At 33.5% G+C, this 18,176-nt stretch overlaps 1 protein-coding gene and 1 long non-coding RNA gene across 4 annotated transcripts; both read right to left on the bottom strand.

Annotated features, from left to right (window-relative positions):
• Nucleotides 1–934: 934 nt before the first annotated feature.
• LOC106360922 lies at nt 935–3,515 on the bottom strand. 3 transcript variants are annotated; one of them, XM_013800599.3, is made up of 9 exons: nt 3,274–3,503; nt 3,043–3,109; nt 2,805–2,934; nt 2,588–2,665; nt 2,069–2,456; nt 1,721–2,001; nt 1,529–1,647; nt 1,342–1,434; nt 935–1,262 (listed from the first exon to the last, which is right to left on the bottom strand). In XM_013800599.3, exons 1-9 carry the CDS (start codon nt 3,281–3,283, stop codon nt 1,103–1,105), a joined length of 1,326 nt encoding a protein of 441 aa, XP_013656053.2. In that variant the 5' UTR covers nt 3,284–3,503; the 3' UTR covers nt 935–1,102. The 3 variants fall into 3 exon arrangements, with proteins under 3 accessions (XP_013656053.2, XP_013656052.2, XP_022545646.2); XM_013800598.3 differs by having other exon boundaries at nt 3,043–3,509; XM_022689925.2 differs by lacking the exon at nt 2,805–2,934 and having other exon boundaries at nt 3,043–3,515.
• A 9,907-nt stretch (nt 3,516–13,422) lies between these two features.
• On the bottom strand, nt 13,423–14,431 carry LOC106351876. The gene is made up of 3 exons (XR_007315777.1): nt 14,068–14,431; nt 13,854–13,971; nt 13,423–13,773 (listed from the first exon to the last, which is right to left on the bottom strand). It is a non-coding gene; the product is annotated as an uncharacterized LOC106351876 (long non-coding RNA).
• Between the last annotated feature and the right edge of the window lie 3,745 nt (nt 14,432–18,176).

The following is an 18,176-nucleotide window of genomic DNA, read 5'->3' as shown; positions in this document are numbered from 1 at the left end:
GGTCATAAAAGGAGGAACAAAACATACTCTAGTACAAGTGTTGCAACTTCATACTTGGAGCCTGGAGGTCAATATTTACATTCTTCTTTTTTATGCATGCATGACCAGATGCATGCACAGATTTTGTGTGTTTTCCTACGTTCTAGAACGTGTTCATTTCAAAAACTATACTAATTAAATTCTTTTGTTTTCCTTTTTTTTTTCAAACTTAACTCATCACTAAACTTATATTTTAAATCAAATTTATGCAACCCTAGTTACTTTTTTGACCATCAACGCAAGATTACATTTAATCCCAGTTTGATTATCCAATCCGTATAAGAGGAAGGTTTAGACTTTAGATGGAAGATGAAATTTCTCTAAATCTGCATCAACCGATTGAGCAAGAATAGTTATCTCTTGTATGCGTTACTTTTTTTTCCGTTTCAAGTATGAATGCGTTACTTTTAGTTTCAAAATTTCAAAGAACAAATATGACGGTTACTATGTTATTTTTCCTATACCTACAAATGTTTGAAACAAATAATGCATGGATATAATTGCCTATATTATTTCCTTTCATATGTTGAGGAGGAAATGTTTATAAGTTTATTTTTGTTTTGCTTCGTTGAATATTCTAAGTTCAGTTACCTTATGCTAATCATTCATAATTTACTAGCTTCTACTTTGTACTGTGCCTGTAAACCAGAACGTTTTCTCATGGTTGTACATGGAGAAAAACGACCACAAAACATTTCCATTACAATTCACATATTTTTATTTCAGATTGGATACACAGTAGAAGTACAGTCCTGATAACTGGTTTAAATTTAATTTAGGAAAAAAATTTGGTTTGGAAATGATTATAGTTATATAGGCACTGGTCTAGGTTCAAAAGGCTGAGTGTCAAAACATGATAAACCATTTCCAAAAAAAAAGGAAGTTTTGGACTCTGTTTACTCTGGGGAATCAATTGTTTATTACTCATGATCGGAAGAAAGTGAAAGAGTTACACACAACCAAAAGTTCCATGTCTCCCATCCACAAAAGGGTCTTTCTAAACACACAACAGAGACTAATAGAAAGAGAGTATTTACAAGTGGAATAGAGAGAGAGAGAGTTTTCAACGAAGGGCCAAGCGATCAGAGTCCAAGGGAGAAGACATCAATGAAAAGAGTCGATGAAGTTTCTCAACAAAAAGCTTCAACTCTTTTGCTTCTTCTTCCTCAATCGCAAAGGAGGCTATACATATGCTCAGCTCTATAATCGCCTCTCTACATTGCCTGCTCCAACAATTCACCATTCCATCAAAAACTAAACCAACAAGCAACTATAATCTATATTGTCTTAGAAGGTGTTTACCTGACGTAGTAGTGCATCATGCCAAGGTCTCTTCGAACTCGCCAGTTATTAGGTTCCAACATCAACAGCCTTTCAGCAGCCGCAATAGCCAACCTTCCCTCATCACCACAAACCGAATATGTTAAGATGAATAAATCAAAGGCTAATCATCCCCTTCATATAGAGAAAGAGAGAAGTCTTTTAGTACCTAAGATCATGAGGCCGCAACAATGGAATATTAGAAATCCTGAAGTTGTTAAGTTCAGTAAGAGGAGCAGTCAGCATTTGTCCAGGTGTTGGCTTCGAAGCACGTTTCCAATGAACCCTCTAAAATAGAATCTGTCTCAATCTTTTGAATTTAAAGAATGTCTAGTTTAGTTTATAAGTGATAGAGACTTACAAACAGATTGGCGAGAGCAATCCCTATAATGTCTCTGTTTGTAGCAACATCAAGACCCAGAAGTGACTTTCCGGTTAACTCTGATGCCATTGATTTAGGATCATCAACGCACTTTCCATTGACAATAGCAAACAAGCTCTTCCCTGAAGTTGCAACTTCAAAGAGTTCTTCTGGATTCTCAGTCTCAGGCCAAACCAAAAACTCTTCCCCAACCTTAGCTCCCACGATAGGCACACCGAGGCGCTGGCACACTTCAATGTATATTACACTAAACAAGAAGGCTGCACATTGAAAAGATAAGATTAGAGACAGTGACAAAGCTAAAGAGGGGGAGGGGGTGTTTTTTACCAGTGCCGCATCTAGAGGTAAGGACAGAGTGAAGGTAGTAATCCTTGGGGTCTTCATCAAAGCATGTTGATGTCCTCTTGAAGCCTCTCATGTCGAAGAGGACGGTGTTTACAGCTTCGAGGACTTGAACTGCGTTGCAGCTGTTGATGCCTCGTGAGAGTAACTCTGCTTCTACTTGTTTGGAGATTGCGTCTAGTTCGCTCAGCCATTCGGTTATACTCTTTCCGTCCAACTCCTCGGAATCTGTCTCGCTCGGATCAGGTTCCAGCTCCTCCTCAGAATCTGTCTTGTCTTGGATAGTTTCCCTCTCTCTCATGAAAAAACGAGCATCCATCTCCCGGTTAAAAGCCAAGAAGGCTTCATCTTCAGCAGCAATGTACAAGAGAACCTGTTGAGTCCATTTTCCATAAATAGATGAGTAAAAATAAAGCTTCTCAAGGGTGTGACAAAAATAGAAACTTCACCAAAATAGAAACTCAATGGTCTCAAGACACATGATCAAGTTCTTTTATATATTACCTTAGCAATGGAAATATCAGAGTCATTGGATTGAGAAGAGATCTCTTGAGAAAACATTTGGCGGAAGGGCTTAATGACCTGTAAACCAAGAAAACAGCAAAACATGAGTTAAACCTTATAACTAAATGCCAAAACAGAACAGAGTCATCTTATATATTCAATTCAAATCGTTGATTCAAGAAGGAAGGAATCATTGTGTGGTTCTCGCAAAGTAAACCTCTTTGTAAGATTTGGTTCTTGGTGCGTCATTATTAAAAGCAGAAGCTGAGGCAGTTGCAATCGGATTCCTCATCTTCATTTGAATCCCAGAAGAACAAGGAAGACGACGTTGATCAAGAAGATCACACCTGATGATCGTAAACAACGTAAACAAACCCACGTGGCGGATCTTGCTACCACAAAGGATCCTATCTTTCAATACATATATATATATATAAGTGAAAGAGATGGATCACCTGAGAGTAGTACGATGAGCGGCAAATCTGGAGACGAGTGGTGAAGAAGCCATGGTCATAGCAGCAGCTGATGCAGGAGCAAAGGAGGAAGATGATGCACTCAACATTGTGATTTGTGTTTCAAAGATTTTCAAAAGTTTATAAACAAGAAAACAGAGGAAGAGAAAGGTTTGGGTATGGCGTCTGGATAATCACTTCCAGCTATAGAGTAATCGGAGAATCGAGATTTACCAAGTTCCATAGCAAGCAATGAGGAGAAAGAAAGCAAACAAGAATGGATGTTCTCTTAGAAGAAGAAGAAAGCAGAGGAAGAGGATGGATGGAGCATTGTTGGAGAGTTCGAGGTGTGGGTTTTAGAGAAGGAATCTAGGGGGTTTTAAGTAGAAGCTCGATCTCTGAGTATGTTTCTCTCTCCTGCTTTTGATAATGGCGGATTCGGTAAGAGAGAGAGATACTGTGTGATGACTCCGATGACAAGCAGAATAAATAATTATTATTATATAAAAGTGGCAATGGCCTTTTTTTATTTTTCTTTAATTCTTTCCATCTTTAAGGAAAAAACATCTATGTAATTCTATTTTCAAATACTATTATTAAAGATTACTCTACCTCACTTTTTGTGTTATTTTTTTTTATTTATAAAATATACTATAATTTTCTGATTTTTACTTTCTTTTACCACAATTATCTAACGTTTCTCCCTTCGTTTGTTTTTCTTCCCTGGAAAATGATTATGAAAGTTCCAAAACTGAAATGTTCAAAAAAAAGGGTTCCAAAATTGATATGGAAATTGGTTAAAAGAATGACTGAAATAATGATAAGAAGGTAAACTTTGGAAATTAGTACAAGAAACACTGTACCCGCACCGATATTAATTTTTACATTTTTATACATAGATATTAGTTTTTAATAACTAGTGTTATATATTTTAGATGGATCGTAATATGAATAATTGTATTCAAAAGACCTGGACTGAATCATGTAATACAGTTATTGTTGATACAAATGTCCGAATCCATTTCAGATACATTTGTTTTTTAGATACTTTTAGGTTCTTATCCTTCAGAACCAAATTCATTCAGACCCTAGAAAGACCAACTCAAAACCTACACATAAATTTATAATATTCAAGTAGGATCTAATTTCAAAACAAAACAAAAAGTGATACCCGAAAAGAATAACCGGTACCTAAATGAATAGCCAATATTCACGCCTAGCTGATTTTATAAACTAATAAAATGACTATTTTATGTGTTTGACTAAAGTGGATGAAATAGAAAGAGTTTTTTTTATTTAGTAAAATAATTATATATAGTGAAAAATTAAGTGACAATAAATGTAATACATTTTCTTTTGATTTAAGTACCATTTTATTCACAAAAATAAGTCTGTGAATTATGTTTTTTGCTACATATTTTTTTACAACTAAAATTAAAAAAAAGTTTTAGTAAAACAAACTAAACCAAATGTTTAACCATATGAAAACCCAGTTATTTTACATTTTTGATTTTATAATTGATACAAAGTTAATGTTGATTAACTAATAAATAAAAACTGCATTTTTATTATTATTGTAATATAATTAATGAAATTCTTAAACTGTGTGAAATATGTAATACAATTAATACAATTATATTAATGAAATTACTAAAAAAGAAATTACTAAAAGGATGTTATACTTCTTTTTTTATAATGTTATCTATGTTTCCAAACATTTCTCATTTATACTACTATCTATGTTTCCAAACAGTACCAAAATTGAGTTTTAATAATATAAATTAATGAAAACAACAATTTACAAAAATATGAAAATATAGCAAAAATAAAGCGAGAATCACGAGAACATGTATATGGCATGAAACAACCCTCTCTATATAGAAACATACAAAACTTCACTAGTAAATATATATACATATATATAGCAATTCTTTCAAATAGGTTTTTAAGTTTTTGTCCCCAAAATAGTTCTAAAAATGATTAAAACAGTGTTTTCTCTTTTTTTTTGAAAATTTTAATTTTTTACTTTAAAATTTTGAAATTTTACTTTCAAAATTCCACCTCTTAACTCTAAACTCTAAGTCTAAATTAATTAATCTTACTCTATAAATGTATATTTACCTTTTGATAAAATATTTTTGGATCAATTTTTTCGTTGAGAGTTATTTTGTGAAAATAAACTAAAAAGTTATTTTAGAAAACTCATATATATATATATATTAGTTTTTTTGGTAAACCATGATCTTCGAACATATCTAGACTCTTAATCACATTAGGCTTGGGGCAAAATTGTAAATATATATTTTGTTTTTTTGTTTTGTTTGGAGGATATGATCCAACAGGATGTTATGTAAAGTCCTGGTATTTTAACATATACCTTTTAATTGTTTCCTTTTTTATCTTTCTCAAGAATATATTTCCTTTATAAAATCTGGAATGTGCATTTTACCAAACAAAAATATTTGGAGTGTGCATACTGCATTTTGAGTGTTATTATATTGTTTCATTATTGTTCATTAAGCCAGTGTCTATTTATAAAGTTAATAATTGATGGTTTAGATCCATCAACGCAAATGGTGCTGGCACCTCCACATAACCGTTGTGCCATGGGAGTTTGACTGCACTTCTGCAGAAAAAGACTGACAAAGTTGTAAAATGAACCATTGATAGCAAAAATATTTATTATCATGTAATACCCTTAAAATACGAAGTTAATATAGTACACACTATTGATTGATAGTATAATAATAAATTGTGAGGTGGTTTAATCTATTTATATTAAGATGATGCCACAGACTATATTATACTATATAAATGATAAATTTGGTTAAAATGGCAATATATATATGAAATTAAACCTAGCAATAGGTTTAAAAAAATCCCTAGAAAAAAACCCTAGCACCGTCAAAGAAGAGCAAAAGAGAGAATTTTTGGTCTACCCTCTCCAGTTACCGGCGAGCCTCGTCGGAGCCATGAAAAAGTCCCTACTGTCTATATTTAGGTCAGATATGCTGAGCTGAGGCGATCGTGGTATTGGAAAATGTGTGTGCAGAGATTTGGTTTCACTGTTACTGTTAATGTATGGATGCTTGTCCTTTGGGAATCAATTATTCAAAATATCTCATGTTGAGTCCAGAAATACATCTTAGATTCCTCAAAAGCTGAACCTACAAATAAACTTCTTGTCCTATCCTGCCAAACCTACAAGAAAATTAATACTTCTATTCATTTTCTTTTATTTTTTGAAAAAAAACTTCTATACGTCTACTCATTTTCTAAACTAATTAAGATAATTTTAATTATATTGATAATTTTAGGTAGGTCTGAACTCTGAATCGATAATTTTTTTTTGTGAATAATATATATACATAAAAGATGATGCATAGTATATATACATGAAAAAACCACCGGCATAAAGTTTATAGAGACAATATCCGATAAATATCATATTTCTGGGATCTAAGCAAAGCACCTATTTCACAAACTCAAATACTTCAAAACCAAACTAGATAGAAAAGATCTCGACACCCAAAACGCTATATAAAAAAAGCTGTTTTTAGCTCTGTAAAATTTAATCCCAAAACACTAAGGGTTTGAATGCTAACCAAGGAAATGAAGATGAACACTACATTCCTTAAAAAGATTACCATTCATCAAAAATATTTTTTTCCTCTTCGTTCCTTCTCATTCCTTTTTTTGTAAAGAATTATAATGTAATTTTGTTCCTTGTTAATTTTGATAAAGAATTATTATTCTTCATCATTCCCAAAATTTTATTCCTATCTATTTTTTTTCTATTCATTATTTTCGTATTTATTCATAATGTTCATGCGATGGTTACCAGTCACACCCTAACATTTATTTTGCATATCACATTTTAAAGAAAACCTTACATTATCATTAGTCTTTATTCCCTTTAAAAAGTATGTTTTGGAGTTTAAACACTTATTAAAAAATATTAATTTTTATTATAAATGCATTATTTTAATGATTAGCTATTTTACAACTTTAACCAATCACAATTTAATTAACAAAACTAATGTATTCAAAGTTTACAATTATGTACCATTATTACTTTGTAAAAGTGCACTAAAATATAAAATGATATTTAAAAATATTTTTTTTCTAAAGGATGGATCATTTTTAAACGGACAGAACATATTTTAAGAGTTATATATGGCTCATATATACATCTTCTAGACATTATTTGAGAATTGATTTGTCATATGTCATAATCACCACAATGATTTTGAAAGAAAATGATGACATCACATAATAACAATAATGATATGACTTGAACCTAATTGTGATATAGACATTTACATTTAATGTTGATTTATATGTTTGCTAATTGTTTTAGAATATGATAATAAATCATAGATCATCATTAATATAACAATAAATAATATAATATTTAGTAAAAATATAAATATAATAATATAATAATATTTTACAATTTTCGAAATATCATTTAATTATATTTTTTATTATTATATAATTTTTATTTCTAAGACAATTCTTCCAAATTTTATGCAGTTTTCTTACAAAATTGTATTTTTTTAATTCTTATTCCATTAGTTTTTTTAATATCTAAATTATTTATAAATATTTTGTTTTTGCATTTTGATAGTTATATACCTAACAAAATTATCTTTTAATTTTATAGAATTTGATTTAATATATTTAACCCAAAAAAATAGATTAAAAATATTTCCAAGATTATAATTTTAAATAATATATATATATATATTACTAAATATAAGTTTAAACAAAAAATATTTACTTCATCTTAAGTTTTACATATAATTAAATCAATGTTTAAAATTTAATATTGTAAGCAAATAATAAATCTAAAATTAACAAAAAAATATTTTGAAATATAATTTAAATTTTAAAACTTTTATTTTGCACATGGTGCAGGAAAACACGTAATATGTATACATTATTTAAACTAGTTGCTTTAATGGTAATGATTCGGATCAACGAATCTAATGAAAATTACATGAAGTTGGGGTTTTGTGATAGAAAAACAGTAATAGGTTTGCTTCTTTTATCTTCACACAAAAAAAATTCTTCTTCTTTATATTTATATATTATTGGATTTTTATTGAAGTCTTATAAGTGGATGAGACCCTCATCCACAACAATTGACAGGTATTAATACAAAAAAAAAAACAATTGGCAGGTACACGGCACAGTCACCTTGATATGAATAATTGCATTACATATACGTATGTATATAATTGTGACAAGTATATATAAGAAATGAATTTCACGTAAAACAAACGAACTGCTTGAATAATTCACATATATAACTAATTATAATTATATTGTTACTGTGGTATATTACTATTGAGGTAGTGACGTTTTGTATAATCAAAGTATCAACTTGGAAGGAGTGTTTACTGTATTGTACCCCACATGACGATTTCTAGTTGACAATATTACTCAAGGTTTATAAAGATATGCATATTTTCAAAAAGTTCTCAAAGTGCTTTAGTTTTATAATGTACATCACAATACTGTATAAACGTAGGGCTCCCCGTATCTGTATGGAATTTGATACAATATCCCAAACTCCATTATCCATTTCATTTTCAAATTTTTTAAAAATTTCTTTGACTTATGATACGAAAATATTAGAACTATACAAGACGACCATGATGAGAAGGATAACACGTATGTATGATGGTGATGAATTGACTTCTTGTGATTTTTATATTTTATAGTAAAAGTTAGTTTTGTTTAGGAATTGTTTTCACTAGAACAATATGACATGTAATCAACTGTTTACATCTTATATTTTTTCAGTGCTTAAAGTCAGATATCGGTCCTAGGAACCAAGGTTGGATTTGAACAATTGATTACATGTCAACCTAGGTTGGGGACTAAGGGAGATAATAATCTTCAGATTTCACCATTAGAAGAAAGTTTTGAAATTTTTTGGCTGAACTTGTTGTTATAATAAAGCGGCTGGAAGCCAATGCTTTTCTGGCTTAGCGCAAGAGCAGGCTCTGCTTAAAGTTAAAGATTCTCAACAATTTATGTATGGAAAAAATATTTACGTAAAAGATGTCGAACAAACAAAAGAACTATAGGATGTATCGTGCATATGAGTTTTAGTGTGAACCCTTAATAAGTTTATAATTTTATTATGTGAAAAGATTCTTCAAGATTTTATTTACGATATCATTGGATCAATCATATGGTATGATATCACCGTACTACGCAGCTCGCATTACTTCAATTATATGCAACTTGTTGTATAATATACTAAGTTTGGAAAGACGAAAAATTAGTATGTAAAAGTGATAAATACTGATTAGAGGAACCTTCCCATAAAAGTTGGACCTATATTGGTCCCTTTTTCAAAGCTGGCAGTCTCATCCCTTTATCCTACGCCCTACCTAATCTTTTTGTCCCATGAATTGCATCACATTAAATACATAAATTAATAATTGATGTACTGTTTCTGTACTGTTTCTGTACTGTTTCTAATTTATTAATCCCTCTGTTTCTAAAAGATCTATATTCTAAAGAAAACTTTTGTTTCAAAAAGATACATATTTTATATTTTCAATGTAATTTTTGTCAACTAATAATGAAAAAATATGAAGTTCAAAAACATTAATTACATTTCTCAAAATTTTATTGGTTTAAAAATATAGAAAATATCAAATTACAAAAAATTATGCATTTATAACTAAATTTTAATAAGTTTTATTAAAAAGTGTAAAAAATATAAAACATAGATTTTTTAGGAACGGAAGTAGTAACTTTTTTGTAATTCATCCAAAATAATTTTAACAAATTTGTAAGTTACTAGATACACTTTTTGTGTAGATTGTAATTCAAGTTTTCAAAGCCTAAGCTGTATTTGATTTATAACAACAACAAAGGTTTATATTATCCATTTGCTAATAGCTGAACTGGTTGTATAATTGTATTAGCTTACTGTGGATGCTTGTAATAGACGCGTGGGGGAAGGGGGGGGGGAATCATAATGCATCGTCGTCGGAGACTATGAAATACACAAACCAGACGATGATAATTCATAACCATAACTAGTTATTAACTTATTATCATACGAGCGCACGATTCTTTGTTTGTCACCTTGCACTAGGGGTGGGCACTTTACCCGATATCCGAAGTGGCACCCGAACCCGATCCAAAAAACCTGAACCGAAATCCGAACCGAAATAGTAAAATATCCGAACGGGTATTGAATAAAGAGAGACTGGATACCCTAACCCGAACGGATAATACCCGAACCCGAATGGATATCCGAAACTATCCGAACATATGTATAATTAACCTTATATTTCTAGTTTATATTTCTCATTTTATATAAAATATTTATATTGATATTACACATACTTTAAGTTCATATGATACACATACAATTATGGAAAAAATGATTTGCTACTCACTTAAAATGCATGTCAAGTTTTTTATTAAAAAAATTAACAAAAAGTTACACCCAAAATTAAAAAAAAATAACTAAATTAATACCTTTTTAGTTTTAAAATGGTATGTCCAAATCTATTAACCATTCAATCTATTAAAAATAAAAAATTAGTTAACTGAAAGTTATATTTTTAAATATAACAAACTTGAGAAATGAAAATTTTAATTTTTTTTTCAAAATCTAAATATTTGAACCCGATCCGAAATAACCGAATCCGAACTAAAAATACCCGAACCCGACCCGAAGTACAGAAATACCCGAACGGGTTCTAAACCTCTATACCGAAATACCCGAAAATCCGAAATACCCAATCCGAACCCGAACGGGTACCCGAACGTCCACCCCTACCTTACACGAGTACACTCCGAAAGACAACGTGATACTTATTTACTTTCTTATAACTGACATGTATCATGTAGTGTTCAAGTTTCTGATATATGATCAGTCTATTTACGTAAAGGAAATAGATAAACCACAAACTTTAAAAAAGTCTCAAATGATTTTATTTGTTTGCTAGCACTTACGGATACGATCCCAAATTCCGAAGTGGTAACGAAGTAAAGATATTAGTACAAACCATTAATAAACTATAGAAAAATCTATAATACAGAACTAATTAACACATTTTTTGTTCAAAAAGGTAGTATACAGAGGATTAAAAAAAAGCACCAACCAAAAATAAAATAAAAAAAATATATTTTTGTATTGCATATTTTTTGAACTGTTTTATTCTGAAAATTTGGATTCGAGTTTGGTCATTAAGATTTAGAGTTTAACATTTAGGAGCTATTCAATTAGAATTTAGAAGTTAGAATAATTTAGTTTTTTTTCTTTATCAAATGAATGCTATTTTGAATGTTTGTAATCTTTAAGGTCAACTCTTTCTGTTTCACAAAGATATATTTTCTATCGTATACACACATTAAGAAAACACATTAAATCACTATAACAAATGTATCATTTTCTGAAATTTTCAATTTTTAATATCCTTACCAATAGTAATTCAATAAAATAAATTAATTTTTTTTAAGTTTACAATGTTTTCATAGAAAACACAAAATATATATCTTTGTGAAACAATTTTTTTCTAAAACATCTATCTTTTTTAAACGGATGGAGTATCTTTTTATAAACTTTAAAAATATTATTTTGGAAATTTGCCTTAAACTACATAGTCTTGGTCATTAAACTTCTTTATAGTTCTATAAGTGATATATAAACAAGTAAGTTACCACAAGAAAAAACTTTAGAGTAAATATTTTAGATAGCAAAAATTTTTTTATGACAAAACTAATATATAATGATATTTTTTTTATTAGAAATATCAAGAGATAAATAGCTAAATTACTTCAAATTTTATATTACTAGGGTCGGCCCGCCCTACGGGCATGTGTTGGGTACATAATAAAAATTATTTTATACAAAAATATATTTTAATTTTATAAAGCATTTTAAAATATTTTAAAATTAAAATGACTATAAATAACAAATAAAAATATAATTCTGAGATCATTTTGATATTTTCCATAAATATTTTCTGTTTGAGTTTAAAGTGAGATAACAATCACTGTCTTCGATTTTATAAAAAAAAAAAAATTAGTGATCCAACTACTCGTGTCTTCTGGTAGATCCGGTTTGATCTTCATCCTAACTTGTCATTGTCATGTAAAATATTAGAATTTTGTTGGCTGTTTTGGATGTGTTAGATTTTGCATTTGAAAGTTATTTGTTTGGTTAGGATGGAGTTTTATATCTTTGAAATGTTTTACGAAAGGAGTTGATTGGTGGAGATTTTGATGCTTCGATGAATTTGATGTCATACGAATCATTTAGCAGGTTGATGAAGATGATATATATTACACTCCATATAAGATCGTGGAAACGGTGGACGTGTTTCAATGGAAAGACTGTAAATGGCTGGAGGTTAAGATGCTTGTATACCTGTGGGCTGTGGGTTTTGTGCTGCCTCATCAAGAATTGGGCTCGATGCCATTAAGTTACGAACATCTGCTCTGGAAAACTTTGCAAGCTCAGTGATTATGTTGACCTGTATATATTTTGGTGCGTAGAAACTCTCTGTGGGATATCTCATTAAGCTCCCACATCGTTTTTAACTTGAATTTGAAAAGAGAGGCCGTAATGGTGTGGGCTTAGACGAATAGGTTTTATGTAGGGGGGTTTGACATACATGCCATTAACCTTGTATGCATTAAATCTGGAGATTGGGAAATATATTCTAGTCAACGTATTTTAAAGCATTGATAATTTGGCATATCCATTGATTGTCAGAGATTAGTACGTGGATTTGATTTTATGACGTGGGAAGTTTAAATCTTAAGGTTTATTCACGTGTTTGACTTTATGGAATTAGTGTCATTCTTTATGGGAATTATTACTTGAAAATATTGTGTCCTCCAGGTTGGTGCCAAGATCTTGCAATGGTTGATGATGGGTGTTTTGGTGGTCAGTTTTTAGTTTTGACGACGATAAGGTTTGTTATGGAATCAAATTTCAAATTTTGCGTTGAATAATGAGCAATCTAGGTACTCCCAGTCTTGTTTGTTATTTGCCAAATAACAAAAAAAAGATTTGTAGAAAGAAGCTAGAGAGATAGAAAAAAAGGAGGTTTGATAAAAAAAAAAAGAAATAGGTAAAATGGAAAATTATATCCAAAACAATGTTAGGAATGGAAAAAAGAAACTATTTGAGATCGTGAGCTATACAGTCAAGGAATATACATCATGATGATAAAAGACAGAGTATATATGTTCAGCCCAATCTTTATTTCCTTACGTCACACGTCTTATTTTTGTTTAAGTGTTTAAATTATCATTTTATGGCCATACGTTTTTTTAGTACATGTTTTGCTGAGTAAATATATGGAATCTAGGAACCTAAGTGGTTGAATGAATCAAGAGTAAAATAACCATTGGATTATACTTGAACTTAATTTATAATATCTTCTGAAAAATACTACAGAGAATAGGGGGAACAGGGATAATGATTCATAAGCATTTTCAAACACGTATTAATGTGACCAGCTCCAGCATACTCTTCACCTTGGCAGATGTGGTCTGAGCTTTTTTCAGTATGAGACCAGTTGAAGTTTTGCTGCCAGAGTTGTTCTCCTTCTCATTCCCACCTCCAAACATCTTCGCTGAGAGAGAAACTGATCCCAAGCATGTGATCTCCAGGGTCCAAGATGTAGCACCATCCTTTTTCTGGCTTGATACGGTCACCTTTCCAGTGCAAATAAATTTAATGGACTGCAGGTATAAATTATTGCAATCAGAAACAGAGTTAAGAAAATTGCTGGAGACAAACATATTATAGTTTGAAACTGTACTTGAGGCTGAGGAGTGATGATAAACTGGTTAAGCTCCGCTATTTTCATAGGCTCAACCTTTGCAAAGCCCCTCAACAAAGAAGCTGCTGATATGTTCCCAGTATCATTTGTGAAGAAACTGTAGTAGTAGTGAGTGTCCCGTGAAAGTGTGTGAGATAAGTCATGTAGCAGTACGTTTCTAGATATAATCAAGCAGTAATTTTTAAATGCTTACTTGTAAAAATAACTCTCTCTTGCATCAGTCTCCTTGTCATAGCGAGTTCCTGATGTGGCATTTAGAAAAATCTTCCTGGAGATGGGGTGTCAGTCTTTGCAAAAGCATCATGGTGGACATCATTTTACGAAAACATAATAAGGTTTCACAACAGTATGAAAGAATACCTCCCACAATCTTGAGATTATAGTTTGTTGCAACAAAAACTCGTGTATCCACCCTAAAGCTTTCAAGTTTTTGTGAAATGACACAACTTGATAGTGGGAACACACTCAAGGTGAGAGACACGTCACTACAAATAAAAAAAATGCGGACCAAATCCTCAATGTGTTTGTCTAAGAAAGTAGTGTTATCAATTGTAAAGGTGTAGAAACCTATATAAGAATAATAGATACCTATCTATTTTTATGGTTGCCATAACACGGATTTTGTCTTTTGGACGATCGTTTACATGACTCTTTACAGCTGTTAGCTCACCAGTTATATATGGCCTAAGATGAATATTTGAAAAAATAATACTGATTTGAATGATGAGTGAGTTTAAGCCCAAAAAAATAAATAATAATAATAATAATAGAGTTACCTAGAAAACGTGAGTGTTTGTTGGCTGCAATACAGGAACACAGTGAAACGAAATTAACAAAGGAAACAAAAAAGATCTCATAAATATGAACATAGTCTTTTGCATTTTCAAAAGTCGATAAATATGTGAGTTTTAAAGCCGAGAATACCTTGAAGTCACATTCGAATCAAGCAGGAGCATATCCACGGACATCAGTTCATCACCTCGCTTGATGTTCCTTGCCTCCCAGAAACGCAATAACCTAACCTCAGAACATCTACCCGATTTCAAATCAGGAAGGAAAACTCGAGCATCAGCCATTTTTTCAGAAAATAAGGAGATTGTTTTGTTTTAATAGATTGATAGGATGCTATAGATTGTAGAGATGCTAACCTTTTTATAGTGGAACCACCAGTCGCCTTTGAAGAGCTAAAGTGGAATTGAAGAGAGATCGTGGAAGGTGGATTTAAAGAGGGAATTCAATAGCAATGTTTCCCTAACCGATTGATTACTTGATCAGTAAAAAGAAGATGAACAGTTCGCTGGAAAGCGTATAGTCGATACGGCGCCGATTGATCGCTGGATCAGGAGGAAGAATACTCAGTTTCGATGAAACCCTAAATCGCCTACGGCGGAGATGGGAGACAGATGAAAGACAGAATACGAAACGCACCGTTTCGCGATATATCATATCACGCTCTAATAAAATATTCTATGGGCTTAATAATGCAAAATGTTCAGGCAGAATAAGAACGGATTGCGGAGGAGAAAAGAATGGTACGAAGCGTTTAAGTAAGTGACACGTGGCGGCAAGAGAGCGTTCGACTTTCCTACGTGGATGCCTACGTGGACGAACGTGAGAGAGGCAAACGTTATTATATATATAAAGATTACCTTAACCCTCGTTCTCTAATTACTAAACCCAAATTTAAATATAAAATAATATTTTTTCAAAAAAGAATTAACGTTGGTTTGAAATTTTTTTTTTAAATTTGTTGATTTTTGGAAAAATAATGTGTGTTTGATACGATTATAGAATATTTCTAATTAAAATTAGAATATTTCTAATTACTTTACTTATAGAATTTTCTTTATTTTTTCAAAGGTCCGTGGAGAATGAGATATGTTGCATAAAATGGGCTTAGCTTGGGCCAAGCTCAAAATTTTACACGGTTAAACCCGGCCCGTTTGAATTTCAGCCCAACCGCCATGGCGCCATGCAAGAGAGAAACAGAGAGACGGAGGAGGAGCACTGAAAATGAAAAAGGACGAGATGAGGAAGGAGGATCGGCGGATGATCTTCACTCCGCGGCGAGATCTGGTTATGGTTAATTAGCGGGAGTTCAATCAGTTGTCAGCTCTAATCCTTTGGCTGTTAATCATAGAGACAAGCATCCTTGTGACTCGTCTTTGATTTAAATCTGTTTGATTAATAAGTTGTCAGCTTAATGTTCTTGTTAGCAGTGAGGCTCGACGCCCTCCGATACTGTACACGTACGGCAGAAAGAGAAAGGGAAAGGATCAGTTGGATCGACAAGAATCTTTGGAGGATGGGGACGTGTCACGTGTGACGTCTTGAATGGATGCTTTACGAGGAATGAGGAATAAACGTCGTTGGTGTGCTGGAGTTAACGGCTAACGACTAACGGCCCACGTGATGTGTGCTTTTGCTTTCCGTCTTTTATTTATAGAGAGAGAGTTGTTACGTGAGAGATATCAAGAGGTTTGATCAAACTTGTAAAGGGAAGGAGAGATCCCAGGATATAATTCTCTCAAGTCTTGTAGAACTTTTCTCAGATCAATAACATTTCTCTTTCTCAAAAGTATCACATAACAACTTGGTATCAGAGCCTATTTTCTTTACTGGGAAGAGATGGCGCCAGGGAAGAAATCTGATGTCGAGGCGGTGGTGGAGAACCTGAGAGAGGAGATGAGTAAGATCGGAGCGATGGAGAGTACGATGGAGGATCTCAAAGGTACGGTGACTGAGATCCGAAACCGTATGAGCGTATTGGAGAGGTTGGAGCAGCGATTGAACGTAGATGACGAAACGAGGAAGCGTGAGCTTGCCGCTCTGTTTCAAGCATCGTTGCGACACCACGAGGAGGAAGAGGTCTCGCATACCGTCCAGCGACCGGGGAAACAGATCGCTACAGAGGAAGATCGTAGCGGTCTCTTTCGTGCTGGAGGATCGGGATCGCGATCGGAGGCAGTTACGAGAGGCGGGGACGGAAGAGGTCACTCACTGAGTCCACTCGACCGTCCTTGGCTACAAACGGAGGAAAGACACGACGAGAATATGCGTAAGCTGAAGATCCCACTCTTCAACGGAGAAAACGCGGAGAGTTGGGTGTTACGTGTGGAGCAGTATTTTGAGTTGGAGGATTTTTCGGAGGAGAGGAAGATGAGGGTGGTTAGGATGTGCTTCGATGAGGAAGCGTTGTTGTGGTATCGCTGGGAACGCGATCGAAATCCATTTGAGAGTTGGGAGCAGATGAAGTTTCGCGTTCTCGAGCAGTTCGCAACAAATCATGAGATGACAGCACGTGAACGTCTGATGACGTTGCGTCAGGAGGGGACCGTTAGGGAGTACTGCCGGGATTTCATTTCTCTGGCTACAAATGCACCGGAGGTGCCAGATGCGATCTTAGAAACGGCGTTCATGATCGGGTTGAAGCCACAGATTCGAGCAGGGGTTAAACTCATGGAGCCAAGAACCCTTCGCAAGATGATGAGTGTCGCTAAGTTGGTGGAGGAATGGACAAATTACGCAGATCCGACGGTGGAGACAGTGAACGGAAAGAGTACACGAGGAGGGAGTGCAGTGGGCTCTGTTACTTCTGTGGGCCGGGGTGGTTCTACCGGGGGAAATGGGTTTAGGCCCAATTCCAATTTCAAGCCCAAAACGACGGAAGGGTCTGAGAAGAACAATCAGATCGAGAAACGTACGGTGGCTGCGAGCCCTAGTAATACTAAGAAGGGGAGAGCACCGTTTCGTAGACTTTCACCGACAGAGTACGCTAGATATCGAGCTGAGGGGCTTTGCTTCCAATGTGGAGGGAAGTCTCACTCAATAAGAGATTGTCCTAACAAGGAGTTGATGGTGTTGGTGATCCAAGAAGATGAGGTGGAAGAAGGAGTAGAGTCGGAGGGTGAGGACGATAAAGAAGAGGAGGCAACGGAGTTGGCAGAACGCGCGGCCCTGTCAGCGAAGTCAGCGGTGGGCATCTCGTCACCCAGAACCATCAAATTGCGTGGGGCGGTGAGAGACCATCAGGCGATAATCCTCATTGATAGTGGTGCGACGCACAATTTCGTTGATCAACGTTTGATGAAAAAGCTGGGTCTTGAAGCAGAGGAAACCAAGAGCTATGGGGTGATTACGGGGTCGGGAAAACCAGTGCGTGGCGGAGGGGTGTGTAGGAACGTGACGCTAACGATGCAGGATTATTCCATCACCTCTGATTTTTTGCCTCTGGAGCTCAACAATGTGGATATTATCTTGGGGATTCAGTGGTTAGAAACGTTGGGGGAAATGCGGGTGAAC

Source organism: Brassica napus, chromosome A8, assembly GCF_020379485.1.
Source record: "Brassica napus cultivar Da-Ae chromosome A8, Da-Ae, whole genome shotgun sequence".
Classification (NCBI taxonomy): domain Eukaryota; kingdom Viridiplantae; phylum Streptophyta; class Magnoliopsida; order Brassicales; family Brassicaceae; genus Brassica; species Brassica napus.
This window is presented reverse-complemented; position numbering and strand designations above follow the sequence as displayed.

Coding starts and splice junctions, on each gene's coding strand:
- LOC106360922 (XM_013800598.3), bottom strand. CDS start 3,149: ATGTTGAGTGCATCATCTTCCTCCTTTGCTCCTGCATCAGCTGCTGCT. Junction 2,666..2,804: donor GAACCAAATCTTACAAAGAG/GTTTACTTTGCG, acceptor CTTGGTTTACAG/GTCATTAAGCCCTTCCGCCA. Junction 2,457..2,587: donor CTGATATTTCCATTGCTAAG/GTAATATATAAA, acceptor TGGACTCAACAG/GTTCTCTTGTACATTGCTGC.